At 32.9% G+C, this 21,044-nt stretch overlaps 2 protein-coding genes and 1 non-coding gene across 3 annotated transcripts; 2 read left to right on the forward strand and 1 right to left on the reverse strand.

Moving 5' to 3' along the window:
- The first annotated feature begins 6,069 nt into the window (after positions 1-6,069).
- On the forward strand, positions 6,070-9,467 carry LOC110639369 (beta-glucosidase 24). The gene is made up of 13 exons (XM_058134070.1): positions 6,070-6,288; positions 6,463-6,532; positions 6,627-6,685; positions 6,766-6,841; positions 6,962-7,039; positions 7,362-7,449; positions 7,577-7,832; positions 7,922-8,037; positions 8,140-8,357; positions 8,492-8,526; positions 8,623-8,725; positions 8,824-8,932; positions 9,015-9,467. Exons 1-13 carry the CDS (start codon positions 6,118-6,120, stop codon positions 9,268-9,270), a joined length of 1,635 nt encoding a protein of 544 aa, XP_057990053.1. The 5' UTR covers positions 6,070-6,117; the 3' UTR covers positions 9,271-9,467.
- Positions 9,468-10,098: 631 nt separating this feature from the next.
- Positions 10,099-15,088, forward strand: LOC131172650 (uncharacterized). Its single transcript, XM_058134071.1, has 2 exons — positions 10,099-10,807; positions 12,723-15,088. The coding sequence occupies exon 2, from the start codon at positions 14,288-14,290 to the stop codon at positions 15,086-15,088; it is 801 nt and encodes a 266-aa protein (XP_057990054.1). The 5' UTR covers positions 10,099-10,807; positions 12,723-14,287.
- LOC131173470 (small nucleolar RNA R71) lies at positions 14,831-14,937 on the reverse strand. Its single transcript, XR_009143786.1, has one exon. It is a non-coding gene; the product is annotated as a small nucleolar RNA R71 (small nucleolar RNA).
- Positions 15,089-21,044: the final 5,956 nt, after the last annotated feature.

Genomic DNA, 21,044 nt, shown 5'->3' on the forward strand with positions numbered 1-21,044 from the left:
AAGGTGAAACTAGACCCAAAATAGCCCATTTTCCATGAAGAAACCATGCCCAAATTCTGTCCAAAACTTGACCTAAATACTGCCCAAGTTCGGATTTCCCTGCACCAAACCCAGAAAATGACCAAATGAACAGTACATGTTCATTTGGTCATAACTCTCTCTATACTGGTCCAAATGACCTAAAATTTCACCCATGGAATGTTCATTTGGTCATAACTCTCTCTATACTGGTCCAAATGACCTAAAATTTCACCCATGGAAAGTTTAGACATAGGGCTACACTTTTCATGAAGACCACTTAACCCAATTTTGCCTTTAACCAATTCAAATTGGTAGCACAAGTTGGGTCACTGAAACTGCCAACCCAGAAAATGACCAAATGAACAGTACGTATTCATTTGGTCATAACTCTCTCTATACTAGTCCAAATGACCTAAAATTTCACCCATGGAAAGTTTAGACATAGGGCTACACTTTTCATGAAGACTACTTAACCCAGTTTTGCCTTTAACCAATTCAAATTGTTAGCACAAATTGGGTCACTGAAACTGCCAACCCAGAAAATGTCCCAAAATACTATTCCTTTGGTATTTTGACCATAACTTGAGTTCTATAACCCCAAACTCAGTGATTCAAAAACTGAAATTCAAGTTTAAACATAGAGAAGCAATTGTTATGAAGGAATTGTGACTAAATAGACATCCCAACCTAGTCAAATTCCTAGATAAAGATAACACATCAACATGAACCTAAAGAAAGGTTCATGGGAAAAATGCTATATATGATAATTAAAATACTCATAAGGAGAATTAAATATTAAAAATGATATGAATATATAAATTGGGACTAATGCCCTATTAATATGAAATTAATGGTACCAATGAACAGTACTAGAAAATAGTAATAGTGAACAGTGCTAAATTAATTAAAAATATTTAATTGCCCATAGTATACCTAGACTTATTTATTTAGTTTGGATAAATTGGTATACCAATTAGGGACTGCAGATAGCAGTACTGCCTACCGAGAAAATCATGAACTGATAATATATGTCTGGTATGATTGTTCTACAGGCTATATGCCTACTTATGGGCCATTGTGCCTACTTTATTTCTGGCTTTACAAGCCTGACAGCGGGTCTCGTGCCCGACAGCTGGCCTCGTGCCTGACAGATGTATACTAGATAGATATATGGCTGTCTAACCAGTATACACCCGTACATCCAGCTTTTATAATTTATTATAGGTTTTCTTGGGCACTGATAAAAAAATTAATTAAGACTTAAAAATACAATAAGTAATCATAAAAGATCCCGATAATGTTAATTATTTCCAAAGAGCAATAAAAATGTAAAAGACCCAGAAATTATGAGTTGCATATATTGTTTCAAATTATTAAATTATTGTTATTATAAATTATGCACCACTAAGCGTTATGTTTAGAGCATTGGTTTTCCATCACGTAGGTACTGGAGATCACCAGATCCCCAAAGAATCACAGCAAAGAAGAAGATCGTGAGTGCACTGACAGAGCTCTGATCAGATCTACCATTGTCCAGAGTCACCTCACCGGTCTTTTGTATTTTGGTAGGGCCCATGTATAGACTAGTATTTTGGTTCATTATGTTTAGTCATGATGTAATTACTAGTATGATGTATTTCATTTTGGATTTGAAATTAAACTTGAGATTGAAATGAAAACTTGTAATTTATTATCTATGAATTTCTATATGAATGCAATAGATAATACTTCATTTTTAGATCTCATAAATAATTATAAATGATATGATACATGAGAATATGATATGGCAATGTGTGAAATGAATATGGACATGTTAACAGGTGATTAGTGGAACCCGCCAGATGTTAATAAAATAAGGTAGGCTCTGTCCGGGTCTCCACAGAAATAAAATATAAAAAAAAAAATTATACACATAGAATACATGCTTTAAATGACATCAAAAGTTTACAATAGATATGATAAAACAAGATAGGGTGCTCCGGCACCGAATGCGGCACTTCTTGCTTGGCTATACGGTAGACGGGTAAGGGGCGCTACAGTAAGAGCCAACAAGCTTATGAGGAAGATGAGCAACCCTAACAGCTGAAGGGAATGTTTAGTAGTCATAGCCATATTGATGGTTTTAGGATTTCAAGTGCTTGTGTGGTTTTCACTTCTTGCGATGTCCTCTTTATATAGAGTTTATACAGAGGCCTGGAGTCGTCAGCGTGATATATTGCATGCATGGTTTCTGCGTATAATATCTCCCCTGGCATCAAATTAGGCCAAAGATTCCCTGATTAATTCCACGCTTGCCCTACTTTTTTTTAAGGAAAAACCAATAAAGGTTTCTTGCCATGGAACTCTCTTACTTTTAGAGAACTAAAAACATTTTTGAAGTCAAAAATATTTTTTGTGTACACCCGAATTACAAAAATATTTTTTAAGTGTACACACGAATTAAGAAAATACTTTTTAAGCGTACACCCGAATTATGAAAATATTTTTTAAGTGTACAGCCGAATTTAAAATATTTTCTATTCTGTAAAAGCAGGAAAGTAGCATGGAATTCCTTCAGCACATTGTTATTTACTGGTAGCTTCCATTTATTATCAACTTAATCTTTATTATTTTTGTCAAGGGAAAAAAGATGAAGATCACTTATTAACAAATGATTTTAACTTTTTATGATTTATTATTATTATTATATTAAGACAATATTTTTTAATATAATATTATTATATTTGCTATTATGTGCATATATTTTATATTTTTTAATTATATATGATATTTTTTAAATTATAATTATACGATGAAAATATCAGATTGTTACAATTTTTAAAAAGGAATATTTAGAGATAATTATTTTAAAAAATAATTCCAAGACTCTAAAATGTTTTTACTTTTCTATCAAACCCCAATAATTTCATTCTTTTATTACTTTTTTTTTCCTCCAGAAATATTTTTCTTTGGAATGTTCACAATGGATTTCGTTCATGGAGACTGCAATATATATGCACGCATCGACTCACGAGTTACATATTATACATTTATTATAAACAATGTTTACAGATCAATTTGACTGATTAACACTCATTTAAATCATTAATTTTATGAGTTATTCTGATTTACATCTTTTTATATTTTGTATTGATCGAAATATTTTATGGATTACTTCAAATCTAACGAGCTTGAATCAAATTAACGAGTAGAGTAAAAAATCTGCCACATTTAATTATAAATATATACATCAGCATATTTTTTATTTCACTGTCATCAGTAATATATATTTTTTATATGGTTGGCTCCGATTGAAACACAAATTTGAGAGCCCATAGCTTTGGAGGCGGTCTAAATATTACTGAATTAAATCTCACTAATTATTAGTAACATTTTTTTTTTTAATTTTGAAAGTTCTTTTTTTTTTTTTTTCTAGAGAATGATTTTTTTCTAGAGAATGATGCAACCTATAAATCATCTATGATTAATTGCTCGTAGATATATTAATTAAATCAATCCCAATTTATAAAGTTTACAAATAAATAAACAAATGTAGATTAGCATAAAATTAATATAAAGTCTGTCAATCTACCTACCATTCCAACTTTGGCAATATCCTCTTGATTAGCTAATAATGGGATCCTAGAGAGTTGCATACCTAGAATTTTCTTACTTAGATTCGATCTATCATAAATCTAAGATACAAGATGTATGTTGGGACTCACCTATTAAATATATAGATCTCACATATTTATGTTTTGGGTACATAGTAGATTAGGTCTAGGCATTAATTTCCCTTGCATACCTTTTAAGTTTTTAATTTAAAACTTTTTATAGGAAAAATTAACAGCGTCTAAACTCTGGATAACTTAAGAAATAGACATTTGATCACTAAATTTTTAAAGAGAAACCAATATAATGTTTATATAATTGATAAAAAAAAAAAAACTAATTTTTCATTACAATAGACTTGCCAATTGTTTTTTGGGATAATTTTGAAAATTTTATTGTAAACTCTCATATCTATATTTTCTTGGTTGAATTCACTTATAGAGAAAATATGACTCGCACCAAAGAGATCCCATTTCTATACCTCTTGAACATTTAGATATTTTTTTTAATAAATTGGTGAAAGACAAATTATAAGGGGAAAAAAGTATATCAACCAGTGACGGATGCATAAATTTAACTTGGGGGATCCAACTGAAATATGTGATTTGTTATTCACTTGCTTAGATATTGATCGAACAGGTTAATTGATTGATCATAATAATTCTGCAATAATTGACTGATAGAATCATTATATAATTCATGAAAAAGAAAATTCAATTAAAATTATAGGTTAAATAAAACAAATAGCATGGATCTAACATCTAATATTATGAAAAAAGATTTTTCACTAATATGAGTGTGAAAAAATTTCATTAAGTTAGAGATCCCAAGAAATTTCAGATGTATATATATATATATAGATAGCAAAGAGATTATAAGAAGAAAACGATTAAAATTTTAAATTGATATAAAAGTATAAGAAGAAAATTATTAATTAGTAATAGAAAATATTAATTTTAAAAAAATTACTATAACACCCTTGGAATTTTTCAAATTTTCAGAGGGCTCATTGCGCAATTTGCCAAAGCCAACACAATTGAGCAGAGCTAAGAAAAGCAATCTGCCATTTCCAAGAAAGCTGAGCGCTAAACGACACCCATTAAGGATAAAATCGCGGAGAAGCTAAAGAAAGATGCAAAATATGTAACACGATTAGAATATAACTATTTTAAAGCCAAACGATTTGATCATGTAATCTATTAACCCCACAAGTGAGTCTTATCTACACCTGTGTGTATACACCCAACTAGGTCCTGTTCATTTTTTTAAGATGATATCAGAGCCTCCCTAACCAATATTTGGGCCTCCCATGAATATTTCCTGCTCTAGGTGTTTAGTCCTGAGTGTAAGGGGGTGTATTAAGATCCCACAATGGTTTGGGATAGAGGTAATGTGTCCCTTATATGGCTTTAGGCACTCCTCTCCCTTAGAGCAAGCTTTTGGGGTGGCTCATTTTCTTAAGATGGTATAAAATGAATTAAAACGTAATTTGACTAGTACTCTCTCCAAATTTAATATAGCATCAAAGTCTGGACTGGATTGTGGGTTTCAACCATCCATAAGGCTGTATAATTGGGTCCGTATTGAGTTAATACTAACTAATTATCAAGTGATAATCACGTGATTGTACTTGAGGAGGGAGTGTTGGGAATATAAGTCCCACATCAGGAATAAACAAAAATTAAAGGGTGAATATAAGTCGTTGGGTTGCAACATTGACTTGACTAGTCATTTTGATGTGTAAAACAATATAATCACTTATATAAGTTCGAATTAAAAAAGTAAATTAAACGTAATTTGTCTAACGCTTTCTCCGAATTTAGTACACTCAACCAATCCAAACATGGCACATTGTATAAAATTATGGTGGGACCTACTTAAAATAATAGTTTACTAATTTTCTATTGGTTAGGTGTATATACGCCCGGGTCCCATAACGCCAATTAACAAGAAACTGAGAAAAGTAATTATAAGTTTTATTAGGTGCATAACAGAACAATGCATTCTTCAACTTGGATTTTTTTATCACACCCCAGTGGTTACATGTATTCTGTTGGATTTTTTTATCAACTTGGGAAGAATTTCCCATAAAGTTTCACCATAGTCCATAGTGAACTAAACATAAATGGAAGCTACTAGTAACTAATAATGTGCTGAAGGAATTCCATGCAACTTTCTTACTTTATGAGAATTAAAAATATTTTTAATTCGAGTGTACACTTAAAAAATATTTTTAATTTGGTCAACACTCAAAAAATATTTTTTTAGCTCAAGTGTACGCTTACAAAATAATTTCAATTCGGGCATACACATAAAAAATATTTTTAATTCTCAAAAAGCAGGAAAATTGCGTGGCACCATGCATGGTTAGGGACCTTAAACGCAGAAACCATGCATGCAATATGTCACGTGGACGACTCCCATGCCTTTGCATGAACTCTATATAAGGAGGGCATCGCAAGAAGTGAAGACCACACTAGCACTTGAGATCCTAACACCATCAATATGGTTATGGCTACTAAACATTCTCTTCAGCTGTTAGCGATGCTCATCTTCCTCATAAGCTTGTTGGCTCTTACTAAGCCAACAATGGCAGATGATGATATCCCAGAAGATTTTAGTAGTAGTTATTTTCCAGATGACTTCATTTTTGGGACAGCCACTTCTGCTTACCAGGTATAAATTAACCTTTATGTACTTGTTTCACTCTCATGTTAGAATGAAAGTTCTTCCTATTTTTACTTGTCTAAAAGGATGACAATAATTGACTAATTAATACACAATTATTCAATACCTCATATAGGATTATGCATAGAAATATTTATTTAATACCTCATTTATGGTATTTAGATCGAAGGTGAAGCAACAACAAAGGGCAGAGGACCTAGTGTATGGGACACATTTTCCAAGGAGACGCCAGGTATCTTTGTGTGTGTGCGAGTAAATTATTTAATGCCTAAAATTCTTCACATATGTATATGTAGAATGTTAATTATTTTTATGTAATATTGCAGAAAGAATATTGGATGGCAGCAATGGAGACGTTGCAGTTGATTTCTATAATCGCTTCAAAGTATAATAGTCAAACTGTTATTTATTTTTCTTTATTAGATCAACAATAAAATTAAATAGATTGTGAAACTGATGTTGTAGGAAGATATAGCAAATGTGAAGAATATGGGTTTTAAAGGTTTCAGAATGTCCATTTCATGGTCCAGAGTTATACCTAGTAAGTATTATATTAAAGTTTAAAAATATAAACTTTCAACTTGTTTTGGCTTCATTTCAATTTTGATACACAGCATATTTACCACTTTCTAACTTTATTTTTGAACTTTTGAATATTCAGGTGGAAGGAGACGTGAAGGAGTGAATAAGGAAGGGATTGAATTTTACAATAATGTTATCAATGAAATTATAAGCAATGGTGATGATTATCTCCTTTCTTTTTAAAGGATTCAAATGGCAAATAGAAAATTTATGCCTTTAGGATTTAGAAAAATGTTCAAAATGGCATATTGAAGGGATGTGCTCTTTTCTATTCCCATTTCAAAAACATAATAAAACACCAAATTTTTATTGGAAAATTTGAACAAAATACAATTATTTAACTAGCATAAATTGATCTTCTAGTTCCTCTTTTTTTTTTTTTTTTTTTTTTTGAGGGAAAGAAGAAATTTTTCTTCCACTACTCTTATTGGAGATGGAAATTATAACTAACTTCTATTTTATTTTGTTGCTAAATTTAGGATTGGAGCCTTTTGTTACTATTTTTCATTGGGACACTCCTCAAGCCCTAGAGGACAAGTATGGTGGATTTTTAAGTCGTGATATTGTGTAAGTATACAACTTTATATTATATATAAAAAAGATAATGGTTAGAACTTTCATATCAATTTTAGTCAACAATAATATTCGCATTTAACTAATAAAACATCTAATTAATTGTTTGCATAAAATATAGGTATGATTATTATGAATATGCGAATCTTCTTTTTGAAGAATTTGGTGATCGAGTGAAGTATTGGATGACTTTCAATGAACCATGGTCTCTTAGTGGATTTTCCTATGATTATGGGGTTTTTGCACCTGGTCGATGCTCATCTTGGGTGAATCGTCAATGTCGTGCTGGAAACTCAGCCACTGAACCATACATAGTTGCCCATCATCTGCTTCTTTCTCACGCTGCAGTTGTTCAATTATATAGAGAAAAATTCAAGGTATTTATGTGTGTGTAATTAATTACTTAGTTTGTTTTTTCCCAAGCAGAAATATATGAATATTTGAGTTTCTTATATTGATTGTGTAGCCAATTCATGGTGGCCAAATTGGGATAACACTCTTTACCTTCTGGTATGAACCTTTGTCCAATGAACCAGCGGATGTAGAAGCAGCCAAAACAGCTCTTGATTTCATGTTTGGATTGTGAGTTCTACCCCTCCCCCACCCCCCCACCAAAAAAAAAAAGACTAATAATTAAACATTTATATGTACAATACATTTCACATTTACTTTTCATATTTTCAGGTGGATGGATCCTATGACCTATGGCACATATCCAAGAACTGTGAGGGATTTAGTTGGAGATAGATTACCCAAGTTTACTGATGAAGAATCTAAGCTTCTTAGAGGATCATATGATTTTCTTGGGTTACAATATTACACTTCATATTATGCAAAACCAAATGCTACAGTTGATCCAAATCATATTAGATACAAAACCGATAATCATATTACCGAGACTCGTAAGTACATGTGTGTGTGTGTGTATATATATATATATATATATATATATATATATATATATATATATATAATTTTTTCTTTCTTAAAAAGTTTAGTTGAGAACATGTTAATTTTCTTTTTTTTCACTTGGCAGCATATGATTATGATGGTAATCTCATTGGTCCACAGGTTAGTATGCAAGACAATATAACAGAAACAAAAAAATAAGAAAGAGAATTATACATTTATGGATGATATTACTAACATAAAAAATAAAATTTGTAGGCTTACTCATCTTGGTTTTACATTTTCCCAAAAGGCATCCGACATCTTTTGAATTACACCAAAGACACATACAATAACCCAGTAATTTATATTACTGAGAATGGTAAGTAGTCTATATCCTTTCTCATGTAGGAAAGCTAACTAGTTAATTAAAGTTATATTTTTACCCTAATTTATTAAAATTTTCATGCTCGAATTCAGGGGTTGACAATAATAATAATGAAACCCAACCCATTGAGGAAGCGCTTCAGGATGAATTCAGAATAAATTATTATCGGAAGCATTTGTGGAATGCATTGGGATCCCTGAAGTGAGTACAATTTCCAAGATGCTAATGTAGAGATTGTTGATAATCATTGAATATTTTTCCTAACAATGGTTGGTTTTGGCAGGAATTACTCAGTTAATGTCAAAGGTTACTTTGCATGGTCATATTTGGACAATTTCGAATGGAATATTGGTTATACATCAAGATTTGGTTTGTACTATGTAGACTACAAAGATAACCTGAAAAGATACCCCAAAGATTCAGCTAAATGGTTCACAAAATTCCTGAAACATTCGCCTAAGAAGCCATTGCAATCAAACAAGATCTACGAGGTTACTTCAAGGAATTCAAGGAAGGTTGGGAAATACTACATAATGTAGCCTATGTTGTGTGACTTTTATGTGTCGCTTGCAATTGAATAATATCGTTGGACTACTCTCAGCTCCAATGACCTAGATTGTCTTGTAATAGATCTTTGGATATGTTATGTTTCCTATAGGAATTTCAAGCTTGGGCTGTATTGTTATCCTATCTTTGAAATGAATGTTACTGTCTATCATTTTGTGTTGTGTTTAAAGTTAATGTTATTACTATCTTTTGAAATTAATCTATGAAAATATTAAGTAGTATCACTTTACATAATCTGTGAAAAAATACTTTCAATGTGAATGAAAAAAATCACGTCATTTTAAATTTCCATCAATTTAATTAATCAATTTTTGAATTGATTTTATGATGGCCTTTTCGATTTTGTTTGCACACTCCTAAACGGCTTTGTCATTGAAACGTTGCTTTCATAAAATGTTTTTATGTATGGTCTAAAACAGTAATTTCATTTTCATTTTCATAAAAATAAATTAATAATTGATTAAATTATCCTTTATCTTATCTAATTATTTTTTACATAAATATTTATTATATTTAATAGAGATAAAGGATAAAATTAAAAAATAAATAATTAATGCTCTTTCATTTTCTAAATACAACAGATAATTTTAAATAGAAAAATTTAAATATAACAGATTAAAATGGATGGAGGTAGGAGTTCCTAAGACTAGCTTTCAAGAATTGATTATGGCCTAAAAGGGTAATGAAATTAATTAATGAAAATATTAAATATATATTTTTTTAGATTAAGTTGTATTATTTTCCTAGGTAAGCACAAGAGTCATACTTACTTGGCAAATTATAAAGTATACTAGGTGTACAAAAAAAATTAATTTTTATTGGCATAAAATAATTTGAAAATATTTTAACTGTAAGTTTAAAAAAAAGTTTAAATGCTATCGATTTGACTAGCCACTTTTTGAATCGATTTAATCAATTTTTATTTGAGAAATGGATTTTTCCTTTTTAAGCAGTATTGGCATTTTTCAACTATCGGCATGGAAAGATATTTATGTATTTATTTTTTAAATAAAATATTGAATTAGATATTAATTTATATAAATATTATTTTTTAATAATTTGTGAACTTTTTCCTTTTATTAATTAAAAAAGAATTCTCGCAATCTAATGTGGGATATTGTCATTCATCGAAAACTTTTCCAAGAATTGGAAATTCTGAAGGTCAGAGATTTTGAGCTCTGAATTTGATGGTGGTAATTTAAAACTTCCTTCTTCTAATCGTGCAAAGAGTCTTCACATGTAGAGAAATACAGGAAAAAAAAAGAAAAACTAATCACTCTTCAGAATCATCTGAATTAGATTATTGCAATTAGTGGACAAAGTTTTAGTGAGATTATTGCAATTAGTGTATCTTTCCCAGACTATAAACTCAATCAGCTCTAATTTAATCGGGTTGACAAAGATTATCTTCGGCCATGTTTTAAGAGAAGCAAATTCTATCGCAGATTTGTCCTTTCATTGCTTTGGTCTGGGGCCCTTGACTGGTTGTCGCATCTTATCCAATCCTAGGTACTGTCCTCCATGTCTTTTCTGTGCTCTGTTTTTAACATGTTGGTCCTTTTTTTTGTTTTTATAAGAAAAATGATTCTCCATGTTTTTAACATGCTGGTCCTTTATTTTGAGTTCATGGCTGGGTTTGCTAAGTGTTTAGTCAGGTCAATGGTGACAAAATCAATCCAAATTGAACTGGGTCATATTCACCTATTGTTTTTAGCTATTCCCCTCAAGAAACTAATTTGGTTGCAGATGTGCTACATAAACAGGGTGTCAATGCTTTTTTATGATTATGTTCCTTGTTGTTTTGGTTCTTTCCGGTCTGAACTATCTTCTGCTTGCTCTTGTACTGTTGGTTGCTTGTCTTTCTGTTGGGCTTGCTATTTTGTACTGGGCCACCATTAGGCTCCTTTGTGTTGATCTGATCTGTTTCTTTGGTGGTTTTTTCACTTAGCAATTAAGCATATCTTGCTCTAAGTTGGGTGTATGAGGGAGGTCTGATAAACAGGTATAGGTGAATGTTATATGCAAAGTTTTTCTTAAATTTTTATTAATAAAATAGTCCTTGCTTATCCCAAAATAGAAACAACTGATGATCAAACAAACATCGAATTACAAGATATTGAGATTGGAAATATTGCAATATATTTTCGAATTCGAAACCAGAAAACAGTGGTAGAGGAAAGTAAAGGCAAAGCATCGTCAAACACTATAAGAAATGTAGAACTTAATTAACTTTATTGTTGAATATTATTATCTTTTCTTCAAATATTAAATTTATAAAAAGCATAAATAAAATTAATTATTGAATACTAAGAATCCAAATACCTACTATGATCCTGTTCGGCAACAGCTTTTAAAATAGCGCTAGTCAAGACACCACCTCTATTATTTATACTATTTAATGGCATAATATTTATATTAGTGTTTAGAGGTTAAGTGAGTGTTTTGATTAAGATCAACAAGATAATACTATTTTTATATTTCACAGTTATTTTTACATTTAACAATTACTTTTACGAAACACTTCTACGTTAAATCATTATTGAAACAGCTAAGTACTAATAACAAATATTTAATAGCTAATAGCTAGTAAAATAATAGATAACTATTAAAACAGCTAATAATAACTACTAATAAAACAATTAATATTGTCAAATAGGGCATAAGTGCTTGGACTTTTTGATTGAACTCCAATAAATTCATTTTTTTTATTATATGTTTAATTTCTTAATCATCACTCCACGAATTTTACTTTCAAATAGCAAACAAAATTTTCGGCGTTACGCCGTCTGAGAATGGTAACGTGGCTTGGCAAAATATTTTATAAGAAATTTAAACTTATTTTTAATAATTTAACAAATTTCCTTTAAGAAAAAATCCCAAAGCAAAGTTCTTTTCCCAACCCTTGTCAATCGCAGAAAACTTTCCAGGAATTGGGATTTCTGAAGGTAGAACATATGAGCTCTGAATTTGATGATGTTAACCTACAATTTCATTCTTCTAATCCAAAGATATGGGTTCACATGTAGAGAAATGCAGGAAAAAAAATCTAATTACTCTTCAGAATCATCTGAAATAGATTGCTGCAGCCTTCAAGTGGGCAACGTTTTAATTAAGAATGGAAACTTCAGATTGCTCACTGAACTGCTGAGATTTAGATCGGTGAATTATACAAGTATCTTGAAATTAGTTCCTTTTTCAATTGAAAATGGTTTATCATGGCCATGAGCCACTCTTGTGATCTTTAATTCATCTTTAACAAATTTGAGTTACTATTACACTCATTTCATATAGGCATTTTAGGATAGTTTTGCATCCATTTTGCCCTTATATTTTAGCGTATTTTATGTTTTTAGCTTTATTTTATCTTATTTGTTAATTTTAGATACTTTATATTTGATTTTTGTAATTTTGTTGTTTTTGATAGGATTTTGTGGCAAATCGAAGATCAATGAGTGCAATAGGAAGTGATTTGAAGAGATTTGGAGTTCTTTAAGCATGGAGGAAAGTTGAAGAAATCAAGCCTTGAAAGAGCAAACCAGCCGAAATTTGCTTGAGACTTTGCTTAAGATCATGCTTAGGGTAAAGCGGTAGTGCTTAAGGTGCAGCACAAGTCAAGCATGAGCAGAAAAGTCCATTTTACTCTAAGTCTGCCGAGATTTGCTGAAGGTCTGCTTAACCTAAGGCATAAAGGCGACTGTGAAATCTGCTAAAAGTCGCTTAGGGTTAAGCCGAACCCTAAGCAGACTGCCCAGAACGTGAAAGATGCTGCTGACTTGGATAATTTTACACCTCATTTCCTACCCACTCCTTGGCTCTTATTTACTTTTAGGGCAACTTTTTGGGACCATATAAATTCATCATTTCCTTATTTTTGCCACAAGAGGAAAGAAAGGAAAGACAAAAAGGAAAGAAAATTTAATAGAGAGAGAGAGGAGACGCCATTTTGTCTTCGAGGAGGAGCTGCTGCATCAGTTTTGGAGCTCCAGAAACCAGAGATTTTGGTTCTTCTACCTGGGTTTTTCTATTTTAGTCCTTTTATCATGTTTTTCTTTACTTTTCCATCAACCTTTCTTGCAAATACCATCATGAGTGAGTAATCTCTTTAGATTTCAGAGTTGGGAAATATGTTTTAGATTAATTTGTGGATTTGGACTGGGTATTTCCTTATTTTACATAAATATGAGTTTTGATTCCTTCCTTGTGTGCTTGATTTACTTGCCTAATGTTGGTACCCATTGGGTATTGTGTTAATCTTTGATTGAAGCACCGAAAGGTGAAAGTCATTGATAGATAATCAAGGATTGGAACTTAAAATCACCTAGATTTAGAAATAAACTAGGATTTTAAGAGGAATTAATTATTGGTTACAAAACTTAATGGGTTTTAAAGTAATCAAATAACATACGAAAGTAGGTTTGGTTATTTTAGAACACACTTTGGTTTGCTTGAAAAAGATATCAAAGGAATTTAGAATCAATTTCCTTCAAACTCTATTTTTCCCTAAAAATTGGAATGCCCAAGACAAATCCCAATTAATTTATGCATAAACCCCCAACTCTGGAATCACTTTTAGCATAATTAGACTTTGACTTGAATTATCCATTGTTAATTTAGTTTAATTGCAAACTAGATCTAGAATTTATTTGTTGCCCTTTTACCTATTCCAATTAGATTAATCAATTTACCTTGCTCATTTACATTTACCATTTATTCATTAATCATTAGCCCAAATAATCGCTTCATTCATAGTTTGGTACCTAAACAGCAAATCCTCATGGGAACGATACTTGATTCATCACTTTATTACTTGAGACGTCTCGTATACTTGCGGATTCCCCTAATCAAGTTTTTGGCACCGTTACCGGGGATTTGATTTTTGTTTGATATTGAACAATTGTTTGTTTGGTTAATTTGGGCACTTTATTTTATTTTCTTTTTACCATTTTACTTTGAGAATTTGTTTATTTTGTTTTTCAGGTGCTTTATTTTATGAGAAGGACAAAAAGTGAAGAAATCAATTTATTCTTTGACCCAGAAATAGAAAAGACAGCAAAAGCTTTAAGAGCAGAATCTAAGAGGAGAAAAGCTGAAATTAAAGCTCAACAACAACAAGAAAGAGCACAAGAGCAAGAGGAATTACAAGAAGAAATGGCCAACAACAATAACAACCGCTCTGTGAAGGATCATGCCTATCCTAACATTGGAGATTTCATGCCAAGTATCACAAGACCAAGGGTAGAAGCTAATAATTTTGAACTGAAGCCTGCACTTTGTCAGATGGTACAACAATCACAATTTGGAAGAAATCCAAGTGAAAGCCCACATGTGCATCTAGCACACTTTCTTGACATCAGTGATATGTTGAAGATAAATGGAGTTTTTGATGATGCAATTCAACTTAGATTATTTCCTTTTTCTCTGAAGGACCGAGCTAGAAAGTGGTTACATTCTTTGCCACCGGGTTCTATCACAACATGGGATGAACTTTCTCAAGCATTTTTAGCTCAATATTTTCCACCAAGCAAGACAGCTAAGCTAAGAAATGAGCTGACTTCTTTCAAACCTAGAGATGATGAGAGCTTGTATGAAGCATGGGAGAGGTACAGGGATTTGCAAAGGAGATGTCCACATCATGGGATTCCTAAGTGGATGCTTGTTCAACACTTTTACAATGGAGTTTCACCAGCTATTAGAAGTACAATTGATGCATCTTCTGGAGGTGATCTTATGGAGAAATCTGAAGATGAAGCTTTTTCTGCTCTTGATAAAATTGCTTATAACAACTACTAATGGAGCTGTGAGAGGAGTGAGATCAAGAAACCAGCTGGTATGTTTGAGCTTGATGCCATGAATATGATTAATGCTAAGTTTGATGCTTTGACAAGGAAAATGGACAAGCTAAGCATGAAAGTAGATTCTTCAGCCAGAGGTTCTAGTAATTCAGTAGAAGTTAGAGCTGCAAATGTCAATTGTGCAGCAGATTTTTCTGCACTTAATCAAGATTTTTCAAGTGAGCAAGTGGATTATGTGGGGAACTACAATCAAAGACCAGGTGGTAACTCATTTTCTGCAACTTATGATCCAGCATAGAGAAACCACCCCAATTTCTCTTGGGGAGGTAGACAAGGGCAAAATCAGAATTTTCAGCAACCTTCTGGATATCAACAACATTAGAATTTTCAGCAGAATAGAGGTCCTCCTCCTGGAATTTCTAAACCTCAAAATGCACCTGCTCCACCTCTACCACAACAAGCACAACCAGACAAGACAGCTAGGTTAGAAGCTATGATTGAAACTCTACTTGTGAGCCATCAAAGTCAACAAGAAATGATTTCTCAATTAGCATCTAAAGTGGATCAAATGGCAACACACAACAAAATGTAAGAGAATCAAATAGCTCAACAAGCTAGCTCTTTAAGTAACAAAGCATTTGGGAAGCTCCCTCGCCAGCCAGAAAATTCAAGGGAGCATTGCAAGGCTATTACATTGAGGAGTGGAAAAATATTGGAGAATGGAGATAAAAAGATTGAAGAGAAAATTGAAGAAGAGAAAAACAGAGAAGGAGATGAACAAACTAAAGCTGAAGTTAGAATTGAAGCTGAGAAAGAAAATTCAGTGGAAGAAAAAAGAAGTAAGGAGAGGGAGAGCAAAGAGGAAGAACCAAAATATGTTGCACCTAAAGCCTACATGCCACCTTTACCATTCCCACAAAGGTTTCAGAAAGCGAAATTAGATAAACAATTTGGGAAGTTCTTAGAAGTATTGAAGTCTTTGCATGTGACTATTCCTTTCACTGATGCTTTAGCACAAATGCCTTCTTATGCTAAATTTTTGAAGGAGATTTTATCTAACAAGAAGAAATTGGAGGAATTTGAGACTGTAGCTCTCACGAAAGAAAGCAGTGCTATTTTGCAAAATAAGCTTCCACCCAAACTGAAAGATCCTGGAAGTTTCTCCATACCATGTCACATTGGGGATATCAGTATAGATAAGGCTTTATGTGATCTTGGAGCCAGTGTTAGTCTGATGCCATTGTCTATCTATGAGAAAGTGAAGATTGGAGAAATGAAGCCTACTACCATCTCACTATAGTTAGCAGATAGGTCTATTAAATTTCCAATTGGGGTAATTGAGAATGTTCCTCTGAAAGTTGGAAAATTTTTCATACCAGTGGATTTTGTGGTATTGGAGATGGAGGAGGATGTACACATTCCTATTATTCTTGGTAGACCTTTCCTTGCTACTGCTGGAGCTGTGATTGATGTAAAAAATGGGAGGCTTACATTAGAAGTTGGGGAAGAGAAAGTTGAATTTAATTTGTTTCAAGCAATGAAAAAGAAAGATGATTCAAATTCATGCTTGAGAATTGATGTGATAGATGAGAAGGTCAGAGAAGTGCTTAAAAAGCAACATCCTAAAGATCCCTTAGAAGCTTGTTTGGTTCATAACATAAAAAAAGGGGATGAGATTGAAGAAGCTACAGAATATGCTACAATTTTGGAAGGAAATCCACCTTTGCCTATGGCTGATATTGAAAAGATTGGGGACTTAAAGCAAGATACAACTTCATCATCAAAGCTTGAAAAAAGTGGAGCACCTAAGGTAGAGTTGAAACCTCTTCCAACAAATCTCAGGTATGTTTTTCTAGGTCAAAATTCTACATATCCTGTGATTGTTAGTGCTAAATTAACTAATTGTGAGGTTGAAAAATTATTAAGAGTTCTTAGAAAGCATAGAAGGATAATTGGTTGTACCATTGATGATATTAAAGGAATACATCCTTCTGTGTGCATGCATAGAATTTTGTTGGAAAATAATCATAAAGCCTCTCGAGAGTCACAGAGGAGATTGAATCCAAATATGAAAGAGGTTGTGAAAAAGGAAATCTTGAAATTGCTTGATGCAGGTATCATTTACCCTATTTCTGACAGCAATTGGGTAAGTCCAGTTCATGTTGTACCCAAGAAAGGGGGCATCACAGTAGTGAAAAATGAAAATGATGAACTAATACCTACAAGGACTGTAACTGGATGGAGATTGTGTATAGACTATAGGAAATTGAATAACGCAACTAGAAAGGACCATTTTCCATTACCATTTATAGATCAAATGCTTGAGAGACTAGCTCATCATTCTTATTTTTGCTATTTGGATGGCTATTCGGGATTCTTTCAGATCCCTATTCACCCAGATGATCAGGATAAAACTACCTTCTCATGTCCTTATGGTACCTTTGCATATCGAAGGATGCCATTTGGACTATGTAATGCCCCTGCTACATTTCAAAGATGTATGATGTCCATATTTTCTGACATAATTGAGGGTATTATGGAAGTGTTCATGGATGATTTTTCTATGTATGGTAAATCTTTTGATGAATGCTTATCTAACTTGTCTAAGGTTTTGCAGAGATGTGAAGAGTTCAATTTAGTTTTGAATTGGGAAAAGTGCCATTTTATGGTACAAGAAGGAATTGTTTTGGGACATCTTGTGTCAAACAAGGGTATTGAAGTGGATAAAGGAAAGGTAGAAATTATTAAGAAAATGCCACCCCCAACATCCGTGAAGGGAGTGAGGAGTTTATTGGGGCATGCTGGATTTTACAGGAGATTCATCAAGGATTTCTCTAAGATTTCTAAACCTCTTACCAATTTATTGAGTAAAGATGTGGAATTCCATTTTGATACTAATTGTATGAATGCTTTTTGCAGGATAAAGGAAGCTTTGATATCTGCTCCTATTATGCAGCCTCCCGATTGGTCATTACCATTTGAGTTAATGTGCGATGCTAGCGATTATGCCATTGGGGCTGTTTTGGGACAAAGGAGAGATAAGAAGGTGTATGCAATATACTATGCGAGTAGAACCTTAGATGATGCTCAAATAAATTACTCTACTACAGAGAAAGAGTTTTTGGCAGTGGTATTTGCAGTAGACAAATTCAGGTCCTATCTTGTGGGGTCAAAGGTAATAGTGTACACGGATCATGCAGCTATCAAGTATCTCCTTCAGAAAAAAGAGGCTAAACCTAGATTGATAAGGTGGGTGCTACTCCTTCAAGAGTTTGACTTGGAAATTAAAGACAAGAAAGGAGTAAAAAATGTGGTAGCAGATCATCTATCTAGATTGAGGCAAGAACAAGGGGATAATTTGGGAAAAGAACCCCCAATAGATGATTATTTTCCTAATGAACAACTGTTAGTAATCATGAATGCAAAAACCCCTTGGTATGCAGATTTCGTGAACTATCTAGTGTGTGGAATCCTTCCACCTGACCTAACATGGCAGCAAAAGAAGAAATTTCTTTTTGATGTGAAGGATTATGATTGGGAAGAGCCATTTTTGTTCAAGAGATGTGGAGATGGGTTGATTAGAAGATGTTTAGCTGATGAGGAGATAGGGAATGTTATTAAAGATTACCATTCTTCACTTTATGGGGGTCATATGAGTGTGACAAAGACTGCAGAAAAAGTTCTTCAAGCAGGGTTCTTTTGGCCACACATGTTTAAGGATGTGAGGAAGTTTGTAAATGCATGTGATAGGTGTCAAAGGATGGGTAATATCTCGAAGAGAGATGAAATGCCCCTCCAAAATATATTGAAAGTGGAACTATTTGATGTGTGGGGCATTGATTTCATGGGACCTTTTCCATCGTCCTTGGGACACAAATACATTTTAGTTGGAGTAGATTATGTGAGCAAATGGGTTGAAGCTATACCATCTCCAACTAATGATGTTAGAGTTGTGATTAAATTCCTTAAAAAGTTCATTTTCACAAGATTTGGAACTCCACGTGCCATTATAAGTGATGGAGGTTCTCATTTTTGCAACCATCAATTTGAAAGATTATTACAAAAATATGGAGTGAAGCATAAGGTTGCAACACCCTACCATCCACAAACTAGTGGTCAAGTGGAGATCTCAAATAGAGAGTTGAAAAGAATTCTTGAGAAAACAGTGAATAGTTCAAGGAAAGATTGGTCACTAAAGTTAGATGATGCTCTTTGGGCCTATAGAACAGCTTTTAAAACTCCTATTGGCACCACCCCATTTAGATTGGTTTATGGGAAAGCTTGTCATCTACCTTTGGAGTTGGAGCATAGAGCATATTGGGCCATAAGGACACTGAATTTTGACTTAAAAACTGCAGGAGAAAAAAGAATACTGCAACTAAATGAACTTGAGGAACTTAGATTAGATGCTTATGAAAATGCCAAGCTTTACAAGGAAAGAACTAAGAGATGGCATGATAAGCATATTAGGAGGAAAGAATTTCAGAAAGGGGATGTTATTCTCCTATATAACTCTAGGTTAAGGTTATTTCCCGGAAAATTAAAGTCAAGATGGTCAGGGCCCTACACTGTTATAAAGGTATACCCCTATGGAGCTGTTGAGATAGGCAATGAAACCTCAGGGACTTTCAAAGTTAATGGGCAGAGATTAAAGCACTATATTGTTAGAGAACCCACACAAAAAGGTTGTAGAGGTTTCATGGCTTGGTTCTCCAATCAGGGATATTTAGGTGATTTGGAGTGGAAGGTCAAGCTTAAGACCTTAAACAAGCGCTTCTTGGGAGGCAACCCAAGCGTATCCTTTTATAGATTATTAATTTTTCATTTCATTTCATTTTCAGTTTTTACCCTCATTAAACTCAAAAGTGACATTTGTTTATCTTTTGTAGGTCATTCATGAAGATTGGGCAAATTGACACTTGTAGCAAAAACAAAGAATTGAAAGGGAGCAAGTATAAGCAAAATTCTGCACTTTATCCAGTACCTGTGAACAGTAACACCTTTAAACTTGTGCTAAATTGCTGATATTGCAATCTATTTGATAGCACATGTTTAATTTTGTGTCTTGTGTAAATTCTGTGAAATGCAACTTGAATGAGGATCAATTTTGATATTTAGGACTGATGTGAGCTTTATTGAGGTGCAAAAATTAGTGTTTGTTAAGTTTTACCTTTTAGTGTATATATAATTTTGTAATCAGTTAGGAATTTACATGTTTTTGTTTTAATTGCTGCTAGTTTTTATAGTCTACAGATTTTTGTTACTGTTCATGCTACTGTTCATGCTGCTTAAAAAGTCAATTTCTATGTCTTTTCTGCAATTTTTGAATGTTTCGAACTTGTCTCAAATGCTGCTGAAAATGTGCTTTTGGTATAAGTTTAGAAAGGAGACCATTTCATTAAGTGTGCAAAAAGGTAGTCACAATGGGTGCTTAAAATGAACAATGATTGCAAAAAGCTAAATGAACATGTGCTATGCTTACTAAGTTTATGAGAGATGATGAGTTAAAATTCTTTAATTTTATGGTGTTTGTGTGTATTTGGTAATTGCTGAGGGTCATGATAGCATTCCATAGTATTTAGACTGTTTTTGGTAAGTGAAATCACAATTTTTTCTAAAACCTGCCGAAACTTGCTGATGATGTTGCTTACTAAGCAGTATCCTAAGCAAATTCTGCTGAACCCTATGCTTAACCCCAAGCACAGCCCAAATTACCAGTTGTTTGCCCCACATTTTAAAAAGCCCAAAACTTTTACCATTTTTATGAAAACCCTCACCCAAACTCCCGATAAGCCACAACTCTCATTCTGCCAACTCCCTTCCTGCACTATTTTTTCCGGCAATTTTTAAGGGAAGCTGAAAAGTTTCTTTCTTTTCATTAAATGGTGAGAACCAAAATGTGGTCCACCCACAAACCCAAATCCAGAAGATTTCGGCACTCTGTCAAATCGAAA

This window comes from Hevea brasiliensis, chromosome 14 (genome assembly GCF_030052815.1).
Source record: "Hevea brasiliensis isolate MT/VB/25A 57/8 chromosome 14, ASM3005281v1, whole genome shotgun sequence".
Classification (NCBI taxonomy): domain Eukaryota; kingdom Viridiplantae; phylum Streptophyta; class Magnoliopsida; order Malpighiales; family Euphorbiaceae; genus Hevea; species Hevea brasiliensis.